The sequence below is a fragment of the Vitis vinifera genome, chromosome 8 (assembly GCF_030704535.1).
Source record: "Vitis vinifera cultivar Pinot Noir 40024 chromosome 8, ASM3070453v1".
NCBI lineage: Eukaryota > Viridiplantae > Streptophyta > Magnoliopsida > Vitales > Vitaceae > Vitis > Vitis vinifera.
Window position 1 is genome coordinate 16,704,755 of NC_081812.1, and position 27,285 is coordinate 16,732,039.

The window sequence follows — 27,285 nt, forward strand, 5'->3', positions numbered from 1 at the left end:
TTTTTGGTTGCTAAACGTGTTTTCCTGGTTTTTTGTTCTAGTTGTTCTACAGAACAGAAAACTGTTCTCGAGAATAGTTGCCAAACATGCCCTTAGTGTTTGGATATAAATTAAAATGTGTTTTGAAAATGTTTTTCGCAATGGGATATATAACAAAGCAGTAATTTTTGGAAGAAGCACCTAACAAGTTCTAGTTTGAAGATTATTTCAAGTGCTTTTATAGATTTTTAAAAGTGGTTTTAAAATTTAATTGAACGCCTTATTTTTGTAAAAATAAAAAATGAAAATGCTTCCAAGCATTAATAAGCTCTTGTAACCCTCCAAGAATCCCTCCCATATGGACTCCTAGTCTGTTCCATCCTCTAATATGTTGGGTTCTTCTGATAAGTGCAGATTGCATTGAAAAGTCCATCCTTGTTTCCTTGTTTTTATTTGTGACTTGCCCTATAATTAATTGAGCTTGACGGATTGCAGCTATATCTGAGTTTTTCAATTGACTTGGAAACTTATGTTTGTTTTGTGTAGCTATGGAAGATGCTACTCTTCTGTTATATTGATGACTTAGACTATTTTCAATATGGTGTTTATCATTGCTTATAGGTGCCTAAAGGTCTTGAGATGGGAACAGGAACAATGACACGGGGAGAGAAGGCTGTATTGTATGTTACCAATCAGTATATAACTCAATCTCCTCTCATGCCCATAATTGAAGGTGTTGAAGAAGTTCTTTTTGAAGTAGAGCTTGTCCACTTCATTCAGGTGTGCAGACTTCTTCCAGCTGTAAATTATAGTTGTTTGTTCATCTGCTTTATAAAATTATTGAGTTTATTTGTGAGAGGACACTGTACTAGATGTAAGAGTTGTTATGAATGTTTTGTCTTCTTCATGTCAAGGTAAAATTATTTCCGATCAGGAAAATGTTAAGGAAAATGATTTAATAGATTTGGGGATTTATTTGAAATTCATCAGTTTTTTTTCTCCTTTTCCTTTTCCCTTTTGAGTTAAAATGCATAGGTATAGTTATATACTTACTTTATCCTAATCATGCTGGGATGATTTGATACCATGCGGGGTATAATATGATCCAGTTTTGTCACCAAGGTGTTAGATGAACTGGGCATGCCTGTTTAACTTGTTTTCTGCGGCAAGTCAATTGGGTGACACCTATTATTAATTTATTAAAAACATAAAAATAAATAATTTATAATATTAAGAAAATTTCACAATTTCTATGAAAAGGAATTCTTTTAAAAAAAAAGAGGAAAAAGAAAAGCTTTTTAACCTTGTTCTTACTTGAGGAGAAAAGTGCTGATTCTCTCTCTCTCTTTCTCTCTCTCTCTCTCTCTCTATGTGTGCCTGCGTGTGTTTTTATGTCATTCTTTAATGTTTCCGATTGGTGTTATGGCTACTCCAGTAATGCGTTTCTTTGGCATGGATTGTTTTTGATCATCTAAGATTGGTTCTGAGTAAATTCTGAAATGGCATTGCTTGTCCAACTTGGATTGTTTTCATGCCTTCTCTTTTTTTGCTCTCTATTTTCTTTATATTTTTTAGTAAAAGAACGTATCATTGTAGTTTTCTTATTGTAGACAACAGATTATCTGAATTTTTATAATTTACTGCAAAGTTAATTGCACTTGTGCGATAAACTCTGTTTAGCATTGTCTATATGGCATCTGCTTTGGGCAAACCATTAAGGCTCCTGGGTAAACAATATGCTCATTGCCTGGCATTACCTAGACAAATAGTTATTTCAAGAATCATGATCATATCCATGCATTATTGAAAGGGGAAAAGTTGTTTTCTTTTCCTTTGATTATCCTTCATTTGTTTCAATGCTTAATTTTCCTTTCTATAGAGAGGTAGAGGAGGATGTGATCTAATCCTCTCATCATGTGTTGCCAGGTGCGGGACATGCTTGGAGATGGACGTCTGATAAAACGCCGCATTCATGATGGAAGGGGTATTAATTCAGAATTTATATTCTAGCAATAACATGAGAAGGTAATATAGATACTATTGAAGTATCAAACAACTGCGTTGTTCCATACCTTCATATAGTTGTTTAATACTTCAATGGTATCTATCTCTCTCTCAAAAAGGAAGAATCAAACAACTGAGTTGTGTGTTCAGGATACTATTGGTTCTAAAATTTATATTGGGAACAATAATATAGTTTCTTTATTTTGTTAGCTTGATTGTGCTAAATAGAATGAGAATTTATATGGTTAATCTTTGGAAGTCCCCATTTTCTGCAGGCTTGTGAAAGCAAGACTACTTTTTTTCCTGATACAATTTTATGTTTATAATTGCTTCCCAAGTGTAAATTGTTTTTCTAGCATGTCATGAAAAATGCTTCAGAGTTAACATTGTTGATCATTGCTGGATAAAGTTCTATGGCTAAGACAAATTTATCTTCGGAACTGCTAGATTTTGATCCATAACTAGGTGAGAGAGGCTCTTCAAAAAAGTAGTTATTGGAGTTAATTCATTTAGGATGTTCATTAGAAGATCCTGTAGTGTAGGCTACAGTGAGTAGAGTGACTTTCACCCCTTACCTTATGGGGCATCCTGAAGTTCAAGAGTATGTAAAAGAAAGAACCCTACATCAGATTATAGCATTTCTGACATATTCCTTACTGATATGAGTTTATAAAGATATTGCCTGTGCTGTAAGGCAAAAGTAATTTCACGGCAACCAGGCCATGGAACTAGAAGGTTATACTTTATTTAGGTTCATGATAAAGATTATAAATGGTCATAGTAGACTTAAGCCTTTTCTTTTTCCCATAATTTTTCTGAGGTAAAAGAAAGTTATTGTCTGTAATCCACTTAAGTTCATATAGATGTTGCAAAACACCAGAACTGCTTCTAGTTGTTTATAAAGGTGTCTATGTTGTTGTTACTGAGGCATTATAGTAAATAACCATTGTTCATTATGCATCTTGCTGATAGGAACTTAACTCATTGTTAAGATAAGGCACTGTTTGATTTTTGGAAAGTGCTAAGAAAAGGAAAAAAAAAAATGCTAAGGAAAATAACTTTCTTATTTATGTATATGATAGGAGTTCACAATTCCTCTGGGTTCATCCTAATAATGTATCCAAGTTTGGCGATGGAGATGAACTTTGATGTTTATGTTCATGAAATCGGATGCATAAGACCATGTACAAAGAAAAATATATAATTGATCCATGTGGATGTACGGTTATTAAGGAGTTAAAATGTGGGGATGCAAATCAACTGCATTCTAACAGTTGTGCAACATGTACTAAGTTGTGGTTATCCCTAAAAAATATGAATAGAAGGAAAGAAGAAAATAACACTTTGGGCAATTTTATCCCCTATAATTTGGTACTGTCCTTGGGAAGCATTTTGGAACTTTTAGCTAGCTGGTAAACAATTGAAGTCTAATCGTGACTCAAATATGAGAGCAGCCATCAATGGTAGGAGGCGAAATGTCTCTTCAAACTGATTGCATGCAGTGCCTTCAAAATCAGCTTGATCAATGACAAGAGTAGTTTTACCAGTTCCTTCAATCAATCATCCAACAAAATGAAGCTTTAAAAAAGGAAAAATGTGATTCTCAAGTTTCAATTATGAACCAGTTGACTTAGCATGTCATCATTATTGCCACTGCTGAATTATGGATTATAGTCTTAGCGAGAGAAGTCATTCTTGATCGTGAAAGAAGAAAATTCATTCAGGAATGGAACCATTTGCTCTCAAAAGGGAAAAGGAGTTGTGCAGCTGCACTTAAGAGTGTGGAAAAGTTTGGTTTGGTTGGTTCTTAGAAAAATTAGCCGAGCAGCATGGTTGGTTTTTGCTTCAATCAAACCAAACTGGCTCTTAGTGTTGGAAAACCAAAATAAACTAAGCTTGTGGAGGTTAGTTTAGTTTGGTTTAAATGGATTAGTTGAACTTAAACCAATTTGGGCCTTAAGCTCGATTGGATTTTAAAGGTTGTTTGAAACTCATTTTGGTGTCAAACCCAAAATTCATTTGAAATTTCATACCTATAATAGAATACATGCATTTGACAATTGTTTCGAGCCATAATCAAATAACAATGATCTATTTTATATAGTGTATGCAATATAAATTGCAATGAATATAAACAAACTCATCTAACATTAAGTGATTATAAATCACAAAAAATGTAAGTCTTAGAGTCTTGGTGCAAAGTGTTTGGTGTGCAGTGGGTTATGCATTCCTCAGTTAGGAGGGATCTGTTAGGTTGACATGACTCTTGTGGGTAAAAAAAAGGGAGAAAGCGTGGAGGACCGCTCCTTTATGTTTAATGTGGACTTTATGGAAGAAAAGGATTGGAAGAGCTTTCAATGACATTGCACAGTCTGACCAAGCAATTAAATCTTTTTTATCTATGCTTTTGTGAATTGGGTTAGGGTGTATATAGAGGATCACACTTTGTTTATGATTGATTTTATAGATTGGTTGTTTGTCAAGTAAGGGGAAGACCTTTTTTTGTCTCCTTATTGGCTAGCTTTTTTAGGTGTTGTTTGTATACTTTGTATGTATTGTTTTTGCCACTTTTAGGCGTTTCTAATGCAAGTCCGTTTTTTACCTATTGAAAAAAAAAGAAAAAAAAAAAAAGAAGTCTCGATGTAGAGTGGTTTTTTTTGGATAGGAGATCAGGAAACTGAAAATTGAACTGACCATGATGGTTTTCACAATCTCAAATTGAATTGAGCCCCTCATGATTGTTGAAACTAAACCGATTTGGTTGGTTTTGGTTAGGTCACGTCTATTTTATTGCTTTTCATTTTCTACTTAAACCCCTAATTTGTTTTGGGATGAACTGGTGGAAGCTAAGATGAGTATTGACATGATGAAAGGGAGGTTGCATCCTTAGGTTGTTAATAACATCATAAAGGGGCTTGTAAGTATCCCACTTAGAAGAAGTAGTTAGAGTAGAAGTTCCATATGGGTTTCTTCCCTTGAAGTTTCAGATATATGACAATAATGACACATAGGTGAACTTGTGGATTACTTGATGCATTTTCACCAAGTGACTCTTATGCGAGGAAACAATGCACTGATATGTAGGATGTTCCATTCTAGGCTATAAGGTTGCTGTTAGAGTGGTTCCATATGTGCACATCCCGATACCATTAAGATATGGAATGAATGTTCAATATAAAGATGGTAGAAGGAGAGAATGCACATGACTATCTTAGGCATTTCAACTTGGCTCTAGTGTAGGTTGAGAGTTATGATGATGCAACAACAAGGATAGCTTTTGAAAATGGACTCCCAATCGATTCGAACCCTTACATATCTTTACACAAGAAGAAACCTGCTAGTATTGAGGACTCTTTCACACATATGTACAAGTAAGCTTGCTTAAAAGAGGATATGGTCGCTTTTTAGCCGAAGGTCATCACAACAACTAACTTAGAGAGCAAGAAAAATGTTCATCTAACTTGGAGGAAGTTTAAAAGGGAAAAGTTGTTTGAGAAGGAAGATTTGGAGGTGCTAGTAGTGGATGAAGCAACTTAGTAAAGAACTAGAGTTCACTCTTACTACGCTCAATGCCACATACTAGTACACTTTTAGAGAACTAATTTACAGGACTTAGATGACCACCTTAGTGTGAAGGAGATTACTCTAAGAAAAGCAAAAGTAAGCATTGTGATGGACTTGCTATAGAGAAGTGCATAAGCCTTAAGCATGTGGTTGAAATGCAAATAAGGAAGGAAAAACTATGACAGTTTGTTGCAAAAAAGGATAAAAAAGTGCAAGTAGTGTAGTAGGTAGCACAAGGTGATAAAGAAAATCTCACTTTTAAGAAAAACATTTTTCGTTATTCATAGTAGAAATTTGAGAACTTGTTAGCAAATACAATTGTTGTTCCATACAAGAAGGCTAAACTTGTGTTCGCCAATTATTCTAACATAAAAAATGGTTTTCCTGAGATATAGGTCCTTACTCCTCAAGCATATCATCTTATGCAATAAAAAAGGAAAGTTGATGTAAACAAAGTGAAGAATTGCCAACCAATAAGCCTAAAGACTCTTAAAGGTTGGATTTATTTGAGAAGTTCAATATCCAAGCTGGTTAGCAAATACAATTGTTGTTCCAAATCTTGTGTTAGCATCAATTACTCTAATTTAAAAAAAGCTTGCTTGAGAGACTATTTCCCAATCTCAAGCATAGATAAACCTATAGAAGCAATAGTTGGACATAAAAAAGTTGTCCTTTGTGGACATTTACTTGAGTTATGATAAGATGAGTATAGAACCATCAAATGCAAAAATGATGACATTTGTTATAGGGAAGGATAATTTTGATGCCTTTAAGGTTGAAGAATACTAGTGCAACATGGTAATGACTTATTTCTAAAATGTTTGAAGGTCTTACTTAGGAAAACTAGGGACTTGTATGCTAAACTACCAACTTTCCTAAATGGCAAGTTGGTAGTTCAATATAGTATCAGAGTTTCATTTGGAGGGGGGTCATGTGTTTAAGTCTTACTAGGTTTATTTTTCTGATTTATTAAGCCTGTGTAAGCTCAAAGGAGGTTGATTGTAGTTGTTTGCTCATTAGTCCATGTGTCTCTCCATGTGTGGGTATGATGAGACCACACATTAGGGAGGGTGTTAGAAAGTATGATATACATTCTGGACTCAAATCTTACAAGCTTAAGCTTTTAGGAATGTTAGTAAGGAGATGGTGTATATTGATGATATGTTGGTGAAAAGTGTGGAGAAGGAAAGTCATTAAGATTTAGGAGCCAACTTTGATCTTTTGACCAAATATGGGATGAAGCTAAACCACAAGAAACTTTTTCTTGGAGTAGGGATTTGCAACTTTCTCAGGTTTTTGTTTAGTCAAAGGGTGTCATAGAGGTCAAATGAGAACAAGTAGACACATCAATAAAAATGCCATTGCCTTGGAGCATTGAAGACATCTAGAGACTCACATGATAACTTGATGCATTGAGATGATTTATCTTAAAGAGCTCAGATGATTGTCTTCCTTTCTTTCAAGTCTTTGGGTAGATAGGAAAGCTTATTTGGAAAACAACTATGAGATAGTTTTTCAATGGTTGAAGGAGCACTGATTGTTATTACCTATTTTGGAACTAACGTATTAGCTAATTAGCTTATGTGTCATCTAAAAATTTGTGAAGACTTGTTATATCTCGCTACATCCTAGAACAGTAAGCATGGTACTTAATTGGGAGCAAGGCCAAGCAAAACTTTTTGGGAGTAGGGTCAATCAAAACTTCCTGTTTATTATGTGTTAATACCTAATTTCGTGCATTCCATGTGAATATGTACACTTTTGCGACATGTTCCCATGTGACATGTTGTATTGCTAATAATACATCACCATGTGTATTAGATGATTTTTCACTCATGATTATAAATGTTTGGCCTTGTTGCATGCGTGCATTGATGTGTCTTGTGTTGGGTTGGAAGACACATTGAGCACGAATACTAACCCCTACCTTAGTGGATGTCCCATGTGTAGCAAATGCCAATGGAGTACACTATCACCTTCTAATTGGGAAAATACTTGCTAAGTGAGCTATGACTTTCTTTTCCTCACCACGTGATGTCAATTAGATCTCTCATATAAGGTTAGAGTTGGCTTGCTATTTTGTGAGGTGGCCTCATCTTTTGTATGGGTAGTGTTAACACACTTCCTCGAAGAAATTTCACTTAGGGAGTGACACCCTGATGCTATGACACCTACTTGAGTAGGGAGTAGGGCTCGGGAAGTCTTACATGGACCTTGTGCACCCAAGTGGTTACTTTGAGACCCTTTTTATACCCTTTGTTTTTTTAAATTTTGAAGTGGGCACTTTTATGACCCTTGTTGATGGCTTATCATGAAGTGTTGTCAATTCAAGGCCACACAAAGCAATTATAGGCCAAGTAAGAATCTACTTTATCACTTAGAAGCACCGCTACTTGGAGTATGACAATCGACACCTACTTCAAGACGAACTTAGAGGGAGTAGTGTAGTTCACAATTTTTTTACAAGTTCATCATAATAAGGTATCCCAATTGGGTGATGGACATGAACTTGGATATATATGATCATGAACTTGTGGGTGTATGATTATTAAGGAGTGAAAACATCAAGATTGAACCAACCGCGTTTAGACAATTGAGCAACAATTACTAAGTGGTAGTTTATCCCTAAAAAATTATAAATAGAAGGAAAGAAAAAGAAAAAAAATGCATTTTAGGGTATTTTATCTTGTACAATACCATGGAAAAGATAAGGAAAAAGAAAAAGAAAAACCTAATAAAAAGATGCCTAGGATGGGGAATGAATGATCGTAAAATGTTTTCCTTCTCATTTTCCTTGAAAAGGGTGGAGAAAGTTAGGGCAAAATCCATTCATCAAGAATTTGGTTTTCTTTCCCTGGACTTTTTCAAGGACAATCAAACAAGAGAAAAAATTTATAATTTTTTTCCGCATATTTTCCTCATTGTGTTCTCTCCGTCTCAAACTTTCTAAGAACCAAACTTAGTCTAAATGCTTTTCCTGATGGATTGTTTTTTCTTTATGTGTTTCATTGAGGTGTTGAGATAGCTTGGGAAAATGTCCAATAGGTTGCTTGAAATATGTTTGGACTACCCAAATGAAAACTAGGTAGTCTGTGTTTTCGTGTTTTTGGTTCTTCTGTCTTGATTTCACTATGGATATCAGTTTTTCATTTTATGTTCTTCTTAATTGTTTGGAATAATTAGGTGACTTTCCCATGGATTGCCCTCTTCATGACAGTCTACTACGTGTTCACTACAAGGGCATGCTTCTTAATGAAGAGAAGACTGTTTTCTATAACACTAGGGTTGATAACAATGGCCAGCCTTTGGAGTTTGGTTCTGGAGAAGGGCTTGTGAGTTATTCATCCTTTTCAAAGGAAAAACCATTCTGCCAAGTGTTGATTTTAGATTTTTATTTGTGGATCTCTCTGAAGTATTAGTAGATTTTTTGTCAATGTCTCAACCATGTATTTCTTTATGCACAAATGAAATATATATATATATATATATATTTTATCAGAATGCGCAAATGAAATATATCTATAAGCCAATTGCTAGTTTCCCATAACTACGTTATAATTTTTTCTTTCAATGATGGCAATTGCTTAATTAATGTGAGAGGCTGTTCTTTTGTGGGCTAGGTGCCTGAGGGGCTGGAAATGTGTGTTCGTCTTATGCTGCCAGGGGAGATAGCTCTTGTAACATGTCCTCCTGACTACGCATATGATAAGTTTCCCAGGTTATATTCCAAATCTAGTTATTATATATTATTTATATTGTGGTGTGCCAAAAACCAATGCATAAGTAGAGGTTTATTAGTTGAAACTCTAATTGTTATTGTTATCTTCATCCTCATCCTATTCTTTCTCAAGGTTGCTTGTTAATGATACTTGTGTTTTTCTTTAACCATATGATTAGACCTGCTAATGTTCCTGAAGGTGCTCATGTTCAATGGGAAATTGAGCTTCTTGGTTTTGAGATGCCAAAGGTAATGAAACAGAAACCCTCTTATGAAGCCATAATTCACTTTGAACTTGTTTAACACCTCTTGAAAAATCCTACAATGTAACAATAGTTCATATGGAGTTTTTGTTTTTTCTTATGCTTAATCTTGTAACGAGTGTTAGCAATTGTGCTCCGACAAAGTATGTGAGCTTGCTAATGAGCTGCTTTGTTCTTAAAGATGAGCATGCGTGGGTTGAAGAACATTTAAAATCTAATCTTAGAGTCAGATGGGCATGATGGTTGGTGCCTTGGGCAATTCAACCCAGCACAAGCCTGGTGCTTGCATGCAGACCCTCAGGCACACGTATGTCTGTTTCTATGTGCTTTGCCCATTGATGGACTTAATGGGAATATTGGGAACTAGTGATATGTCTTGCTTTAATGGGGGTTATTACTAAGTTTAAATTATGAACATACACTATAGAATCTGGTTTAAAGCTAGGATAGGTTGAGATTGAATATATAACATTCAACTTTAGAGTGGATTAGGAAGATAGGAGTCTTGTGGATCAATTATCTTGAGTTTGAGACTGGGAAGATTTTGCCAACAGATGAAGAAAATGTATCAAGTTTGGAAGAAAATTTAGAAGATGGTTATTAAGCCATCTACACTTTATGCTAGGGAATTTCGGCTTTATTAGTAAGGCCTAAGGATTGGCATGTTTCAAAATAATCCTTGCACACAAACATATCAATGAAAAGTTCTGCTACAATTCTTGTTTTCTTTTGTTTTTGTTTTTTTTCATAATCTTAAAATAGAAAAATATATTTACATCTATCCTATATTGATTTAATTGCATCAAAACATGTTATTTATGCATGGTTGAAATCTCCTTGCAGGACTGGACTGGTTTGAACTTTGAAGCCATAATGGATGAAGCAGACAAGATCAGAGGCACGGTATATTTTCCATAACTTTTTGTGAACTAGTGCTGCATTTGGTGTTGAGAAGTGTTAGATGTTTTCATAGTGACTCTTATGTGTGTGTATTTGTGCTGGCACATGTGCCTCTGTATTTGCAGTATGTCAAGTTGTTCAATCAATACATATTGCTTACTTGTTCTTAATTTCTGTCTCTCTAGTGTTGAATGGACATAATCATTGGAGTAGGCAGTTAATTTTGATTGAAGGAAACTTGAAAATTTAATACTCTTGCTCCTTTATTTTCCTTTCAGGGGAACAGACTCTTCAAGGAAGGGAAGTTTGAGCTTGCCAAGGCAAAGTATGAGAAGGCACGTTACACATTAATTTTTTTATTGCTATTTTGACCTTTTCTTGTGGAAGTATTTTTGGGCATTGAAAAAGACTGTTTTGTCTATGTTGTCGGTCTTTGATAAAATATTTTCTGCTATCTTATTTGATTTGAAATTACATTATCAGTGATCATAATTTCCAGTTAGCTACCATTCCCATGTTCTAATTGGCAAGTGCTGTATTACAAAACTTGAGTTTAATTTGAGTTTCCACTTATGACAAGAAGTTGTAGGGATTTTCCTCTATACTAACATTTTTGCTAATATGTCCCAATAAATGAAATTCAGTTGTTGATTATCCCTGTGTTGCTGTTAGTTCCTTTGAACATGACTACATTGAGATTCCAAAATATTCTTGTTGCAAACTGATATAATCTTATAATTCCTTATTGTAATGTCAGTCTGCAGAATCTTCAAAAAATATTGTGCTGTAATATATGTAAGCTGTAATCATTGTTGTGAGAAATTCTAAAAAACTGTCTTCTTCATTCAAGTAGAAAAAAATGGTACATATTTATCTGGTTATATAATCCTATTTAGGAAATTCAAAATTTAGATTGGAAATGGACTCATCATTGAAAACTAACTCTAATAGTCCCTATAAATTAGAACACTCCTAATATGCAAAAAGTTTGAATTATGACATTTGTATGATGATTCCTAAATTAAAGGACCTGATTTTCTTCAACACTATTCAACTTCTAACACCATATGGTTATTGCTTTATAGGTGCTTCGTGAATTTAATCATGTTAATCCACAAGATGATGAGGAAGGGAAAGTGTTTCTCAATGCAAGAGTAAGTGGCTTCTTTTTGTAGTGCAAAAAGAACTTCATCATTTGCATGGTTTTATGATTTTTTTCTGATGCTAGAGTTCTTTATCTTGCGATTTGGCTACGTAGTCTATTATATGTGCATGTGTGTATATATATGTAACTATATGCATATGTATATGTGTATGCATTTATGTAAGTAGATGTTAGAATTTATCTTTTGCCCCTATTCTCACTTTATAGCAACCTAATCAGCATATATACTTGGGGTTGATCTTTTTCTTTGCTTTTTTTTTTTTCTATTGGTTGAAGAATTCTTTACATCTAAATGTGGCTGCCTGCTATCTGAAAATGGGAGAATGCAGAAAGTCGATTGAGGCATGTAACAAGGTACGTATTGGGACTTTATTCAATTATTCTGTTTGTCCTGTGAGAAAAAATCCTTCTGGCAATCTGACAAAAAAAGAAACCATTTTAAGAAGGGTAACAGTACTCTTGTGTATTGTAATGATTATTATGTCATTCTGCTATATTATTCAAGTATTTGTGTGACACCAAATATATGTGTAGTAGATATATGGTCAATTTTCCTCAATTTTTTATTATACATATCTCTAAAGGGAGCCATTTTCCTTCTTTAGTGCATGTTGACAATAAACTAATGTCATGTTGTGGAGAAGAAAAATTACTTCCATATCTAAGTTCTCCTAATCCTTCTTAGTGCTACAGTTTTTACTATATTTGGAAACTTGAAATGTTGTTAACCTATTTTCTATATTTTTAAATATGTTTAAAAATAACTTTTATCTATGATGCTTTATTTTTAATCATTTTCTATAATTACTTTTTAAAATAGTCCTAAAAAAAACAAGTGAAAACTTAGAAAAAAACTAGACGATATTATCTTAAAATACCATGTTTTCTGTTTTTAAAAATAAAAAACTGTTTTTTATTTTCTGGTTATCAAACGTGTTTTCCTATTTTTTTCTTTTGGAGAACAAAAAACTATTTTCGAAATTGCCAAATAGGGCCTTAGTGACCAAGAGGAAAATAAAAGCCAATCCAAAGCAATTGAAGGCTATTTTAAACCTTCCATCCTAAAGTTCAATTAAAAGTGAACAAAACTTAGTTGGATGCATAGCTGCTCTTACAAGATTTACATCAAAGGGTGTTAGATGAGTGCCATCATTTATTCAATATCCTATGTGGAGCCAAAAAGTTCGAATGGCATATGTAGTGCAAGGAGGGTTTTCAAGCTTTAAAACATCTCGCAAGATTGCAATCTCTCTTCCCCCCACGCCTATATTAACTAGCATATCTAATGGAGAAGAATTATACCTCACTAGCATATCTAAAGCCAATTCAAAGCAATTGAAGGCTATTTTAAACCTTCCATCCTAAAGTTCAATTAAAAGTGAACAAAACTTAGTTGGATGCATAACTGCTCTTACAAGATTTACATCAAAGGGTGTTAGATGAGTGCCACCATTTATTCAATATCCTATGTGGAGCCAAAAAGTTCGAATGTCATATGTAGTGCAAGGAGGGTTTTCAAGCTTTAAAACATCTCGCAAGATTGCAATCTTTCTTCCCCCCACACCTATACTAACTAGCATATCTAATGGAGAAGAATTATACCTCACTAATGGCATTTAATGTAATGTTGGTACATGAAGATGGAATTCAGAAGCAATGGGCTATGTATCATGTAAGCAAGTCATCACTTGATGCCAAAACAAGGTCTTCTTTTCTTTGAAAAGATAGCTATATGTCACATCCTACTCAAATTACCCATCATTTGAGCTTATATAGGAGCAAGGAGCTTCCAGAATGATCCAAAGGCGTTTGCACATCTTCACTATTAGATAAAAGTCTTGGGAGTTGTGTCGAGTATTCTAAAGAGTTTTTGTAAGCTCTTACAAGTAACTCGTAGCCTTCAAGTGTTTTGCTTTGTCCAAGTGTCGCACGTGTGCTTAGGAAACATTTAAGTACATGACACATAGCCTTTAAGTGTCTTGAGTTGTCCAAGTGTTGCACATGTGCTTAAGGAACACTTAAATCCATGACACATAGCCTTATATATAGAAGCAAAAAAGTTATGACCCTACTTTCAATCACACATTCTGAACGCCTTAAGGGACTGACATATGTGTGTTATTTTGCGTAAACCAAATCTATTAGACAATCAATAAAGCGGGCTATCTATTTAGGACATTATTATTCAAATATAAGCCTAGGGGGTGAACAAAGGTCCAAGCCTTTATTTGATTTCATTGTGGAAATTATGCCAACATGTGAGGTGCCAATGCTAGGAACAAATTAAGTGTGGAGCCTACATGTGGATGGATCTCATGTAACAGGCTTAAGAATCGGAATTGTGTTCTCCTTGCCCAATGGTATATGTATGGTGCAATCAATTAGATGGGGATTACCTCAAAGAACAAGGCTGAATATGAAGCCTTGATAGCAAGATTGAAGCTAGCATAACATTTGTTGATAGCAACATATGAGTGAATAGTGACTCATAGCTTGTAATGAATTAGGTCACAAGTATGGTCATTTTGAAAATGCTTTAGCCAATCCAGGATCGGTACAAAAAGTAATACTTTAGTCACTACAAAATATGTGTGAGAATCATGGGATGCTCGAAATTAGAGACCCATCACCTTCCTGGATGAATCTAATGAAGCTTGATTTGAAAACAAAACCCTCCTTGAAAACAAGACATAGGCAATAAAACTCTTGAGTACAATCTGGTCGGTACATTTCACTCGAAGATCAATTACATAAACAGTCGTTTAGTAGTCTTTACTTCTCAAGTGTTTGCATCTAGAGGAATTGTACTAACCCGCTCTTGACCATGTATATTTTGTCCACTTTGGGCCTAAAGGGCCCTCACGATTTTAAAACACGTTTATAAGATTAAGAGGACTCTATACATATATAGCTCTAGGAACTTTTTTCCTTTATCTATTATGGGATGTCACAATCACCTCTCCCTAATATGTAAACACAACATTCTCGTTGTGTACCAGAGGATTGTGAGACTAAATAGATAGACGCCCTTTACAAGGCCAAACAAAATCCCACACTGGAGTCGGGGATTGACTCTAATACCAATTATAACGACCTGCTCCCAACCATGTAGATATTGTTTGTTTTGGGCCCAAAGAGCCTCATGACTTTTAAACATGTTTACAAGATTAAGAAGAATCCATAGATATATAACTTTAAGAACTCTTTCCTCTATTCGATATGGGATATCTCAATAGACAAAATATTTGCTAGGCAAAGATTCATGAAGGAGTTTGTGTAAACTACTCTGAAGGAAGAACAATGGCACATTGTGCTTTATTTGAAGGATATTATTACACGAGCTGCCCAAAGATACCATTAAGCATGCGAGCAAATGCGTTAGAGATTTGCCCAAATTGCTCACATGCCCCTAAAGCATCTACTTCCCATGACAAGTCCTTGGTCCCTCGCTCAGTAAGGACTCGATATTGTTAGACCTTTAGTTGTAGCCCCCTTCCTAGAAAGGGCTCCTGCTTGTACCTAGACATTATTTTACTAAATGGGTTAAAGCTCGTTATCATTGAAGGGTTCTTGCTCAATAAGGGCTTGATATCAACAAACCTTTACTCGTTATCCCCCACCTGGAAGAGGTGCTTGGTTGTAGCTAGACATAATTTCACTTCATGGTTTAAGGCATATGCTTGTATGAATGATTGAGATGTGAAGAAGTTTGTTTGGAAGAACATGATATGCAGATTTGGTGTTCCTTGAGCTTTAATATCAAACAATGGCACGTAATTTGATAGTAAGATATTTAGAAACTATTGCACATAGCTCAAAATAAAAAACCAATACTCCACCAGAGAGACCACTAGAGTAACCGACTAGCTAAAGCTACAAAATAAAACCATCCTAGCCTATCTTAAAAGGAGATGGATAAAGCAATTACCAAGAGTAGTATAGGCTTATCAAACCTTTCTCTTTGGCACATAGGGTAGAGGCTGTAATGCTCTTTGAGATAGGCATGCCCATGATTAGATCAAATCTCGAATAAGACTCCTGGCATGAGCAATCTCTAGTTGACTTCTTGAACTTGTTGGACTTGTTGGATGAGCACCGAAAGGTTGTGCTTATTAGAATTGGGCAGTATCAACAACAAATAAAGGTGTATTATGACACAAATGTTCATGTAAAACAATTTAATGAAGGTGACTTAGTACTTGGGCGAATTTTCAAGAATACCAAAGATATAAATGCATGGAAACTTGGACTAAACTGGGAAGAATACCAAGAATAGTATAGGCTTATCAAACTTTTCTCCTTGGCACATAGGGTAGAGGCTGTAATACTCTCTGAGATAGGCATGCCCATGATTAGATCAAATCTTGAATAAGACTCCTGGCATGAGCAATCTCTGGTTGACTTCTTGAACTTGTTGGACTTGTTGTATGAGCACCGAAAGGTTGTACTTATTAGAATTGGGCAGTATCAGCAACAAATAAAGGTGTATTATGACACAAATGTTCATGCAAAACGATTTAATGAAGGTGACTTAGTACTTGGGCGAATTTTCAAGAATACCAAAGATGTAAATGCATGGAAACTTGGACTAAACTGGGAAGAACCTTATTTAGTGATCTTAATGAGAGGTTTAAGATCTTATGAGTTAGAAGATCTGGAAGACAACATTGTATTACAGCTTTGAAGTGTTGTCAATTTTTGAGAAAGTGTTATCATTAACATGGTTATTTCCTAAATCTGTTATTGAATAGAAGGTCCATAGGAGAGCAAACTCCATAAAGCATCTTCCACATGAACAACCCATAAGCCAGACTCTTCAATAAAAGGCTTATAGGCCAAGTCTCTTATCCATGTCCCAACAACCAAGATTTACCAAAGGCTAATAGGCTGAGCCTCATAAAACAATCACTCACTAAAACTACTACTACTTAAGCCCCTCAAGGCTATTGTTTCAAAAATTGTGTAAAAATCTACGTCAAAAGACATTTACTGACTTCCATGTGACATAATCATCAATATCATTCGATGAACATGTAATGACTCTTGAAGCACCAAGATAATTAGAATTAAAAAGCAACATATACAATCTTATAGTTGTTTAGGAATAGTTATTAAAAGGTTGTGATGCCCAAGAAAAATCCCTAGTAAGCTCAAAAAAATTATAAAGAATCCTTGTTCCTAATCAACTACAACTGAAGCATCTTGAGGGATCGAACAACCACCATCATTGGTAATCTCCACGGTTTGAGCACCCTTAGTTTGGCCAACTAAGGTAAAATTAGCAGGATCCTCTGTAGTGGTTGGAGCATTTGAAATGGCCCCAGAATCCTCCCCTTCATCTTCCTCAATACTCTTTAGTAATATTTTTTTTTGATAAATAAGCAAGGAATATATTAACAAAAGGCAAATAGCCACAAAGCATATAAGGGGTATACAAGGTAGTTAGAACCTCTAAAAACAAGAAAAGAAAAAACCAAAAAACCTCACCAACCCTTAAGTGGATGCTAACCACTCCAAAAAGCCTATAAGAGAATACGACTCCTCTCCAATATACAAACTAGACCAACTCCATAAATTACAAACAAAAGAATTTTTGAGTTTCTGAACTCCCTAAAGGCTAGCCTATTCCTCGCCTTCCAAACCGTCCAAAAAATGCACAACGGTATGAATTTCCAACACTTTTTCCTTTTTCTCCCACAAAAGGGCCCCTCCAGCTAATTAAAACCTCTTTTACAGTTTCTAGAAAGACCCACTAAACACCAAACAAAACTAGGACTATTTCCCAAAGAACTCTGACGACTATACAGTGTATAAGAATATGATTTACAGTTTCTTCTTCACAGCCACACAAGAAGCAACGGTTAGGGAGCTGCCACCTATTTTCTGGAGCCTATCTAAAGTAAGCACCTTCCCCCACGTAGCCTCCCAAGCAAAGAAGCAACTTTGGTTGGAACTCTATCCACCCATATGCACTTCTTCGGGAAGGTGGTGTCATTGGGGTTAACCAACAAGCTGTACACTTCCTTAACTCCAAACTGCCCGTTTCTTCCACCCTTCCAAAAGACCGAGTCATCCTCCAAAGTTAGCCTGTAACCCCTCAAGACATGGAGTAAATTACCTACTAAATCCAAATCCCAATCATTAAAATCTCTAAGGAATCTTAGATTCTATCCTCCCTGACCAAAATTCTGGTCCCAAACTTCCTCCACCGTAGCGTTCTTATGTGCAGCCATGGCAAATAATTGTGGGAAACTTTGGGACAACGTTGTACGGCCGCACCAATGGTCAGTCCAGAATTTGATTTTGTTGCCATTTCCAACTGTGAACACTATATTTTCTCAGCACCAATATGTTTCCTTCAAAATCTCCTTCCAAACCCCTACTCCAAACGCCCCATTAGCCTTATTTGTCCTCCAACCAAGGCCCTCTTGCCCATATTTCGCCGATATCACATGCTTACAAAGATTTTCCTTGTCGCAAGCAAATCTCCATATCCATTTGCCAAACAAAGCCTTATTCAAAAGAACTAGCTTCCTTAAGCCTAGCCCACCCTTCTTCTTATCCGCACAAACCACCTCCCAATTAACTAAATAGGCTTTCCTCTCCAAGTTTCCCCCTCCCTAAAGGAAGTCTCTTTGTAATTTTTCTAACCTTCTTGCTACTACCTTGGGCATTCGAAAGAGAGACCTTTGATAAATGGACATGCTAGCCATCGTACTCTTTATGAGAGTGATTCTCCTGCCTTTGGAAATATATTGACGTTTCCAAAGTGCAAGTCTCCTCCTCACTCTCTCTTCCACCCCATCCCACACAGAGAGAGCCTTGTTAGGAGCCCCTAAGAGCAGTCCCAAATAAGAAGAAGGCAAAGAACCCACCCTGCACCTTAACTCCATTGCCATCACATCAACCTCTTCCATCTCACCAACTGGGATGATTTCACTTTTGGCCAAATTGATCCTTAATCTTGATGCGACTTCAAACCAAAAAAGGGTCCAACTCAAATGAGTTAGGTTCTCTTTCTTTGCCTCATAGAAAATAACTGTATCATCAACAAAAAATAGGTGGGAAATATTCAAATCCGGTCTTCTTCTTCCCTGGATTCTGCATCCTGAAAGGAAGCCCCCTTCAACAACCCTCCTAATGAGTGCACTCAGCATTTCCATTCCCATGACAAAGAGGTAAGGAGATAGGGGGTCTCCTTGGCGAAGCCCCTTGGTACTCGAAAAAAAACCTGCAAGCACCCCATTAACCAAAACTGAAAATCTAGCTGTAGAGATGCATCTCCATATCCATCCCAACCACTTTGACCCAAACCTCATCTTTTGCATAACCTTCATAAAAAACTGTCAGTTAATGTTGTCATAAGCTTTTTCGATATCCAATTTACATATAAGCCCTTTCTCTTTTCTTTTCTGCCATGAATCGATCACCTCATTTGCTATTAGGGAGGCATCCAAAATCTGTTTACCCATCATAAAAGCATTCTGATAAGGGGATACCACTTTTCCAATCACTTTCTTGAGCCTATTAGCTAACACCTTAGCCATCAATTTATACAGCCCCCCACCAGGTTTATAGGTCTAAAATCCTCAAGATCCTTAGCCCCTCCTTTCTTTGGTAATAGAACCAGAAACGTGGTATTGAGGCTTTGAGAAAAGAGCTTTGTTCATGGAACTCCTTGAACATTTCCATGACTTCCTCTTTTACAAAGTCCCAACAGTTTTGCCAAAAAGCCACTGCGAAGCCATCCGGGCCTGGGGCTTTGTCTCCGTTCATATCCATCAAAACAGAATGAACCTCTACCTCATAAAAGGGAATCTCCAGGTTCTCAGCTTCTTGACGGCTTAGTTGATCTAACTAAGTTTTCTGATAGCATCTGTTGGTAGGCGTTAGCTACCCCTTCCCTCACTTCTTGCTCCTCTGACAACCACACCCCATTTATCTTAATTTTGTCCATGGAGTTATTTCTATGATCGGCATTTGCCATGCGATGGAAAAATGCTGTATTTCCGTCCCCTTTCCTTAACCATAACTCCCTTGAAAGCTGTCTCCAATGGACTTCTTCCAGAGACATCCACTTTTTATAATTTTCCTTTGCTTCCTTTTTTAATTATGTTTCCTCCTCTGACAGACTTCTCTCGCTTTCCACCAGGTCCCAAAAATCCACTTGTTGAAGAGCTGAAACTTTATTGCATTCCAACCTTCCAAACACATCCCTATTCCAAGATTTTATGTTTTGTTTAAGCTCCTTCAACTTTGCAGCCAACCTAAAGCTGGCACTGCCTCTAACCACAATCCCCCACCACCAACTCCGAAGGAGAACTTTGAAATATACTCTTTAGTAATATTGTATTTGGTTTTAAATCATTGTATCCTTTGTCATATTTAACCTTTGCACCTTTGGGATTACCTTCCGAAAAGGAAACTCAAACTTGTCGTTTGACCTCTTTCTCATGTTCTTCCTTCAGACTAGCCAAGGCTTCTTCCTTCAACTCAGCCTCCAACTTTAGAGTTCCATTCTTACCCTTGACCATGCTTGAATTTTAGTTGCACAGAGGACTTCCTCGGGGAGCTGCCTTCATAGCCTTCTTGGCCTTTTCTCTTCCTCTTCTGGAGCACTTTTATCAAGTGGTTTGACTTGCTTTGCCTGAGCAAGAGCCTCCTCCATTCTCTTCTTTATATGCTTGCACTGAGCATAAGATTCCTCCCATAGCAACCCTTCTTCCCATCTCAGTGACAAAAATCCAGCCTGCATAAAAATAAAGTCAGGATACAAATGAGCTAAATTAGGAATTGAAAGACCGAAGTACTTATTAAACTATATTTTGGCACTTGAAATCATGTGAGTGTTTATTCTAGAAAACTGCAAAGTAGAAGTGCAAGCAAGAAAAACTGAGGAATGGATTGGTTGAGGCAAACCAGGGGAAAAGGAGTCCCAGATCTCACAGGAGGCTGATTCACTGGACCAAAACCCTTATCAGTAGTTGGGGAGAATGGACATCTTTGAGATGTTGACGCTTGGAGTGGTTGGCTGGAAGGAACTTTATCTATTAGCTTCTTAGAAGCTTAAGAGGTGTTGGCAACAGTTTTCTTTTTCCCTTGTCTGCAAGTGGCATGTTGTCATTCTCTGAATCCTCAAAATTCGGCAGAAATTCTCTCAGCCGACTCTTATAGTTTTTCTTCGTATTGGTCTTTCTCTATTGGTGCTTGTCTCAACAACCCTTCAATTGGGGTTGTTCCCTGTCTTCCTTCTTTTGTTGGCTTTCTTCTTGTTCATGTGCCTTTGACTCTAGATAACTTGGCAAATAGATCAATGAAAATTCAACTCCAGATTTAAAAGTTTTTGGCTTGCACAGAGAAATGTGATGCCTAATATAAGGCACAGGATTATCAAGAATTTCATGAAGATTCGCCACACTTAGCAGTCTATTGTAAGCTCTTCTTCTACAGGAATCTTGAACAGTCAGACTAGCTTATCATAATTAATTCTCTCTACCTAATGCTCTTTCCTTTTTACAAGGATGATTCAAATGTCCAGTTACCACTGGCCCTTGCTCCCTTTATCAAGGAAGGCATCCCAACTTCCTTAGATCACATTATCACAACCTGTCTAGGTACCACTCAATAACTATCTGAAATGCTTGACAGTCACTGATGATACAGAAGTAGCCCACCAGAGATAATTTAAACTGATACAAGCATAATCTCCCTAACTCCAATAGAAAGCCATAAAACCTATTCAAAACTCTACTTCTATAAGAATATGGTATTCATTTGGATGCCAGAATATTGGACGAACTCCTATAAAGTGCACGAATTCATGAACTAGAGCAGGAAAAGGTAGACATAAAGTAGCTTGGAATTGCTCACAAGCAAAATACATCTCATTCAACTCAGAGGAATTGGTATCGCAAGGCATATTCCAGAAGAGGAAATCTAATTCCCACATATCTTGGAACCCAGAACTTATGGTGAAAACTTAAAGCTTGAATCATCTTCATCCTTATAGAGATAAATGAGAATCTTCATGCTCTTGCAGGAGACTATGGTAAATCTTCAGTCTCCTCATTGACCTCTTCATCCAAGATGTGCCCAGACAAAGAATGAACTGAATGATGGTCCATGTGACCCAAGCCTATCATGACCTTGAGCCAGTCAGGATGCTCACCCAAATGAGAGTTTGGATTGTTACTGAACACCATACCAAATACCTACCAACCCTAAAAATTCAAATGTCAAGGTGATCCATGAGGAGGATGCATGGCACCATGCTAGGATGAAAACTTGTGCATTGTAGAAGTTAACAAAAAAACCATGAGCTAAAAGATTTGCTCAGAGACAAACACTTCAATAATATCACTCAAACCCATGAAAATTGCAAAAAACCTTGGAATAAAACCAGATTTTTGGCACAACCCCTTTAAATAGACTCTCACGCAATTAAAGCAATTGTGGCACATGATGCCTGATAACTGCCTACTTATTAAATTGGCCACCCTATGTAGGACATGTGGGAAGACACTAGGCACTTAATATTCTTCTTGCTAAAATGTGCTGCAAAACTTCTTTAAGTGGTAAGTATAGGAGGGGGTGGATAGAGGGCCACAATGTTCAACACACCACCTGTTCCCTATGTTCTATTGATAACCCAATGGAGCATCTCCTTGATCGTGCTCTTTGATCTCAGCATCAGTTCATCTACTCTCTTAGTGCATGGTGTGGATTAGATAATGAATTATAGCCCACGAGGTATAATGCCTGATCTGAGCTTAACCTTTCTTGTGCTCACTCATTCCAGATATCCACACAAGCCAACTCAGCACCACAAGATGAGGATGAGGATCAATAACAACAAAGATAAGGAAGCCATTATTAAATTCCAAATGGTATTAAATTCCAAATGAACTTGATCCATATCTTTGCACTTAGAAAATAGGAAACATTGCTTATAGAAAAGAAAACCCAATCTGAAGGAGGCAAGCTGATTGAAGGAGAGGAAAAACCTCTGATTCTCTAGACTCCAACAAGGCACAAACAAGCATCCTTGTTGACATTAAGCTGGCTAAGAGTGACAGTTCCTCCAACTCTGTTGGGGGTACTGGTCACAATGTTTTGAATTGGACCTTTAACAGGAACAAGGGACTGGAGAGGTCTTTGGGATTGTGTGCTCATCTGCAAAAGGAGATGATAGAGCATTTTTGCCCTTGATTATGTCTTTGAAGTGGGTCTCTCTCAATGGAAAATATGGAAATAGACTTTTTGGCTTGCTCTCTTATGTTGTGTTGTTCCCTGGGGTTTGTCATTTTTCACTTTCCGTTATTACATTTTTTTTTCCTTGTTTCTTCAGGAGGAAATATCTTTCCCCTATTCCTACATTCTCCTTCAAATAATATTTTCATTTTCCATAAAATAAGTAATTGAATAGTTGAAGGGCTCATGCCTGTATGTGGAGGAAATAAGCTATAAAAAATGGCCTATGAAGGAATGATATTTGAGTCTTCATCAAATGACCTTCAGACTTCCTATGATGACTGAATAAATAGAACCAACAGAATGAAATTCCTCTGAACCACAGATGAACACTAGCCTACTTATAAAATAGTAACCTAGTCTATGTCATGCTCATTTGGTTATCCCAATAATCAAGTCTTATTGGGCAGGGTAATTCTTTAAGTATTAATCTTGGGTGTTTCTTCCTTTTTGTGGAACCATGTAGGTGTTAGATGCAAGCCCTGCACATGTCAAAGCTCTGTATCGTCGTGGAATGGCCTACATGTCTGCTGGAGATTTTGAGGAAGCTAGGAATGATTTCAAAATGGTAATTGTACTAATTCTTTATTCTTAATGGTTGAGAAGTTGGGGTGTTTGATGTTCTGTCTAACATTAGTCTCGGATGTTGTTAGATGATGAGCATTGATAAGTCATGTGAACCTGATGCCACTGCAGCTCTAGTTAAACTAAAGCAAAAGGAGCAGGTGAGTTGAAATGCCAACAAATTTTCCATTTACAATTCTAATTGAGTGAAAATGCTTTATCATTTTTTGTGTCTCTTCCACCTGATGTGTAGGAAGTTGAGAGGAAGGCTCGATCACAATTTAAAGGGCTGTTTGATAAGAAGCCAGGGGATATTGCTGAGGCTGGAGTTGACGATAGGGGAGATAAAAGGTTGGGTGAAAATGAGAAGAACGACGATAAGGAGGATTCTGATGGGGATAAGGAGTTTCAGGAAGCAGAAGATGCTCCACCTCCGATGGGTTTTCTCTCCCATTTGTGGCCTACTGGTAGAAGATTCTTCACTGCTCTTGGGTTGGATAGATGTTCCATATTGTGATTTAGTGTAAGACTTGTATCTCACCCACTCATGCGTCTAACTTTTTGAGATTGATTAGTTTCAGTTACACGACCTATTGGGGTTGAGGTGCTTAAATTTGAGTGGGGACAGAATAATTAAGGGGCCCAGCTGAAAAAAAACATTAGCAATGACATGCTGGAGATGGTCATCACCTTATTCCCTTGCTGCCTTGCTGATTCGTGTATTCAGCATAATAAGTTGCAAGGAACTACAAGTAGTGTCAATGTGTTTTTTACTACTAAAATATGTCTGGATCATGTATCAATGTGCTGAGCCCTTCATCTGGAACTCAAATGTTGCATCTCACTCATCTGTGAAGGGGACCAAATTCAAAATGTAAACCCATGCATTGTGTGGTACTCTGTGTTTGGGGTCAATGGAATAATATGACATCCACAAATGGATGGTCCGAACATATCCAGCAATCTTTGATTGATATTGCTCTGCTCTTCCTTCCTCACTCAACAGCGTGATCCTTAGACAAAGAATCGGCATAGTACTGAAAAGCAGGTTGGAACATTTTCTTCTTATGCTAAAAAAAAATAAAAAATCATGGTGCTGGGAAGGCTGTCGACCCAAGTGAGATGTTATTTTTGGTGGTATTTAGTTGTAAACTGGCCATTATATGCTAAGCAAGTACACCTACAAATACAAACTCCCACCCCATTTCTTGTAGCCGGCCAATCATTTGGAGGTCATCTGCTGTTGGGGTTCATCTCTCTTGAGATTCGTCTTTCTGTGATTTGAAGCTGTTGCCTATAAAATCAAGCAAATGGCAGAGAATGGCGTACTAATTTCCATGCCAATGACAGCCGTTGGGGGTTCTGTGTTTTTGTTTAAAGGCTAAGGTAAAAAAATTTCATATATTTAAAACTATAATTAAACACAGTACTGCATCCATATTTGACCAAAAATAAAATGACGACTCCAATTTCATTTTTTAAACAAGATAAATTGCTTAGAAAATATAGGCGACAATGAGTGGGACGATGATTTTAAGAAGTGAAAAGTGTTGAAAGTATTATTTTTAATTAAAAAAAGGTTAAGTATTAAAAAACATTAAATTGCACGCATATTTCCTGTGTAAATGGGTCTTTCTCTTGGCGCTCAATTTATCAATTTCGTAATTTTGTAGCAAGGGGATTCCCTTCATCTTGCCACTAGAGCAATCAACCAAAGTGGGATCGGGTGTAGAGTCACAGCTATTGTGAGGCAATTGTGGAATAATAATTAAAGGCTACTCATCCGAGTTTAGACTTTCGAGTTATGTCCGAGTTGAACTTCCAATGGCAAACTACCCACTACTCCATTTGTAATTGAGAGAACCGAGATTCTAGCCTTGTTATAACTGTTGTACAATATAAAATAATATTTCATCATTTTATATTCGTTTTTACGTGCCATTCAAGGTTAATAAGGGTTTGTATGGCAATAGTTTTTAACAACAGTTTTCTATTTTTCTTAAGAAAAAAACTGAAAAATATGTGTCACAATAAAAAAATTGTCTTTTATTATTGAAAAATAGAAAATATGATATTTTCAGAGAACATCTTTTAGTTGTTTTCATTTTTTTTTAAAATTGCTTTAAAAAATAATTATATAAATATAAAAAATAATTAAAATTAAAGTCGTGGATATAAAAATTATTTATTATATAAATTTAAAAATATTAAAAATATGTTAAAAATATTTTAGGTCTTTAAACATATTTTTGATTTACAAAACATTAGACAAGAATTTTCAAAAACTATTTTTTAGAATTATTTTAAAAAATAGTTAGGAAACATGTTTAAGCAACTTTGCACAAAACCACACTCTATGCATGGAGTAAGTTGGAGAAGCGAACAAGAGAGAATTTCACATCATCTAAGAATTTCTATTCTGTACATCTGTTTGTTTTAAAGAGTCCTGCGTACCTGTTTGTATATTGTACAACAGAAATGTTAAATTTCGTTAGACTTTTCGGATTACTTAGTGTCTGCGATTATCCACTCCTGTTGATCATCTTGTTTAGATTTACTATGCCAAGTGATTATCTAACAATGACACCAACTAGGGTACATTAACTAGTGTGTAACGTTTAAGAGGCATCCACAGTGCATAAGTGCATACAATACCCATACATGTCCAAACATACAGAGTGTAGAGGCGAGATCTGAACAATAAACAACACATGAAAGGAGTTGTTGATGAGTGGCTTGAAAAAACATCATACTTTAAGAGGGAGGGCCTCGGGAGAAGGTGCCACAGAGAGTGCACGATATTTGTTGAGAAAGAAGCCAACGGCATGGCCAGCGATGGCAACTAGGAGTACTCCCACGTTGAAGGACATAACTGCCAGCATCACCAAGTAACCCAGACCCATGCGAACTGCGTGGACAACGGTCTGAGTTAAGGCTGCCACCGTTGGGATCGTGCCCTGTTTGAGGGTGGGAGGGATGGACAAGACCTCAACGGCGACAGCCAGAAGGAATACGAATAAGAGAGCCAATATATACATGAAAGGGCTGTGGTTGGGCCATCCAGAGAAAAGGATGATAGCGTCTTTGCTCCAGTAGAAGCTGTTTTGCATCATCATCATCATATTATCATCAGAGGGAGGCATATCCATGCCACCATGCTGAGACATTTCTGAGTATGGGTGTGAGAGAGGGTAATGCTTTTCTACCGGGCATATTATTTAAACAGAGGAGCTACAACCAAAGGCGAAACGTGGACGCAGGGGAGTGATGACAAGGACGGAAAAGGCATAAATGACAGTTTTCTAGCTTTGATTCTTCAGTAGGGAGTTTTTTTTTTTTGTTTTATTTCGTGGACTTATTCGTTATATCATTTTCCCTTTCTTTCTTATTTTTCTTGGATTTTCAGAAAAAAAGAATACACCCCAACATCAAGTCATCAACAACAACGTTAAAATAAATAACTTGGGCATCAACAGCAACTTTTATTGTGAAAACAGAAGTTGGATGGAAACCAATATATTATTAAATAAAATCCAAAAACCCAACTTTTTGGATGCCACCTAGTAAATTAAGGGCATTTAGTGGTTCAATTGCAAGTTGATTCAAGTCATGAAATTTAGTTCCATTGATCGGTCTGCAATTTCAATAAAAAACGTTCTCAATGTCAACGTGCTGCATACTGGACTAGTGTATGTATGGACAATCAGAGCCCCAACCAGTGAAGTACTAAAAACAGAAGTTGTTTGTTCCATTTATTAGGCCACAACATTGTTATGATATTGGAGCAATACATGTTCCAATTGTGATCTCCTTCACAATTATGTTAAGCCAGTATTAGTTGATACCGGTACGTATCTGTCAAGTCTATCTTGGTTCAG

General features: G+C 36.5%; 2 protein-coding genes across 4 annotated transcripts in view; one reads left to right on the forward strand and one right to left on the reverse strand.

The window, feature by feature from the left end:
- The window catches only part of LOC100249394 (peptidyl-prolyl cis-trans isomerase PASTICCINO1), a 29,630-nt gene extending 5,270 nt beyond the window's left edge, over positions 1–24,360 (forward strand). For all 3 annotated transcript variants that reach the window (XM_010655923.3, XM_059739138.1, XM_010655924.3), the window contains 12 exons: positions 601–759; positions 1,906–1,963; positions 8,731–8,879; positions 9,168–9,265; positions 9,445–9,514; positions 10,372–10,431; positions 10,707–10,763; positions 11,514–11,582; positions 11,870–11,947; positions 23,310–23,411; positions 23,497–23,568; positions 23,661–24,360. In XM_010655923.3, the coding sequence (XP_010654225.1) occupies positions 601–759; positions 1,906–1,963; positions 8,731–8,879; positions 9,168–9,265; positions 9,445–9,514; positions 10,372–10,431; positions 10,707–10,763; positions 11,514–11,582; positions 11,870–11,947; positions 23,310–23,411; positions 23,497–23,568; positions 23,661–23,924 (1,236 nt within the window). In that variant the 3' untranslated portion in view covers positions 23,925–24,360. The remainder of the gene's footprint in view (positions 1–600; positions 760–1,905; positions 1,964–8,730; positions 8,880–9,167; positions 9,266–9,444; positions 9,515–10,371; positions 10,432–10,706; positions 10,764–11,513; positions 11,583–11,869; positions 11,948–23,309; positions 23,412–23,496; positions 23,569–23,660) is intronic.
- Positions 24,361–26,154: 1,794 nt separating this feature from the next.
- CTR3 (copper transporter) lies at positions 26,155–26,574 on the reverse strand. The gene has a single exon (NM_001280900.1). It carries the CDS (start codon positions 26,572–26,574, stop codon positions 26,155–26,157), a length of 420 nt encoding a protein of 139 aa, NP_001267829.1.
- Between the last annotated feature and the right edge of the window lie 711 nt (positions 26,575–27,285).

Bases quoted from the DNA above. Each gene is read 5' to 3' on its own strand.
- CTR3 (NM_001280900.1), bottom strand. From the start codon at position 26,574: ATGTCTCAGCATGGTGGCATGGATATGCCTCCCTCTGATGATAATATG.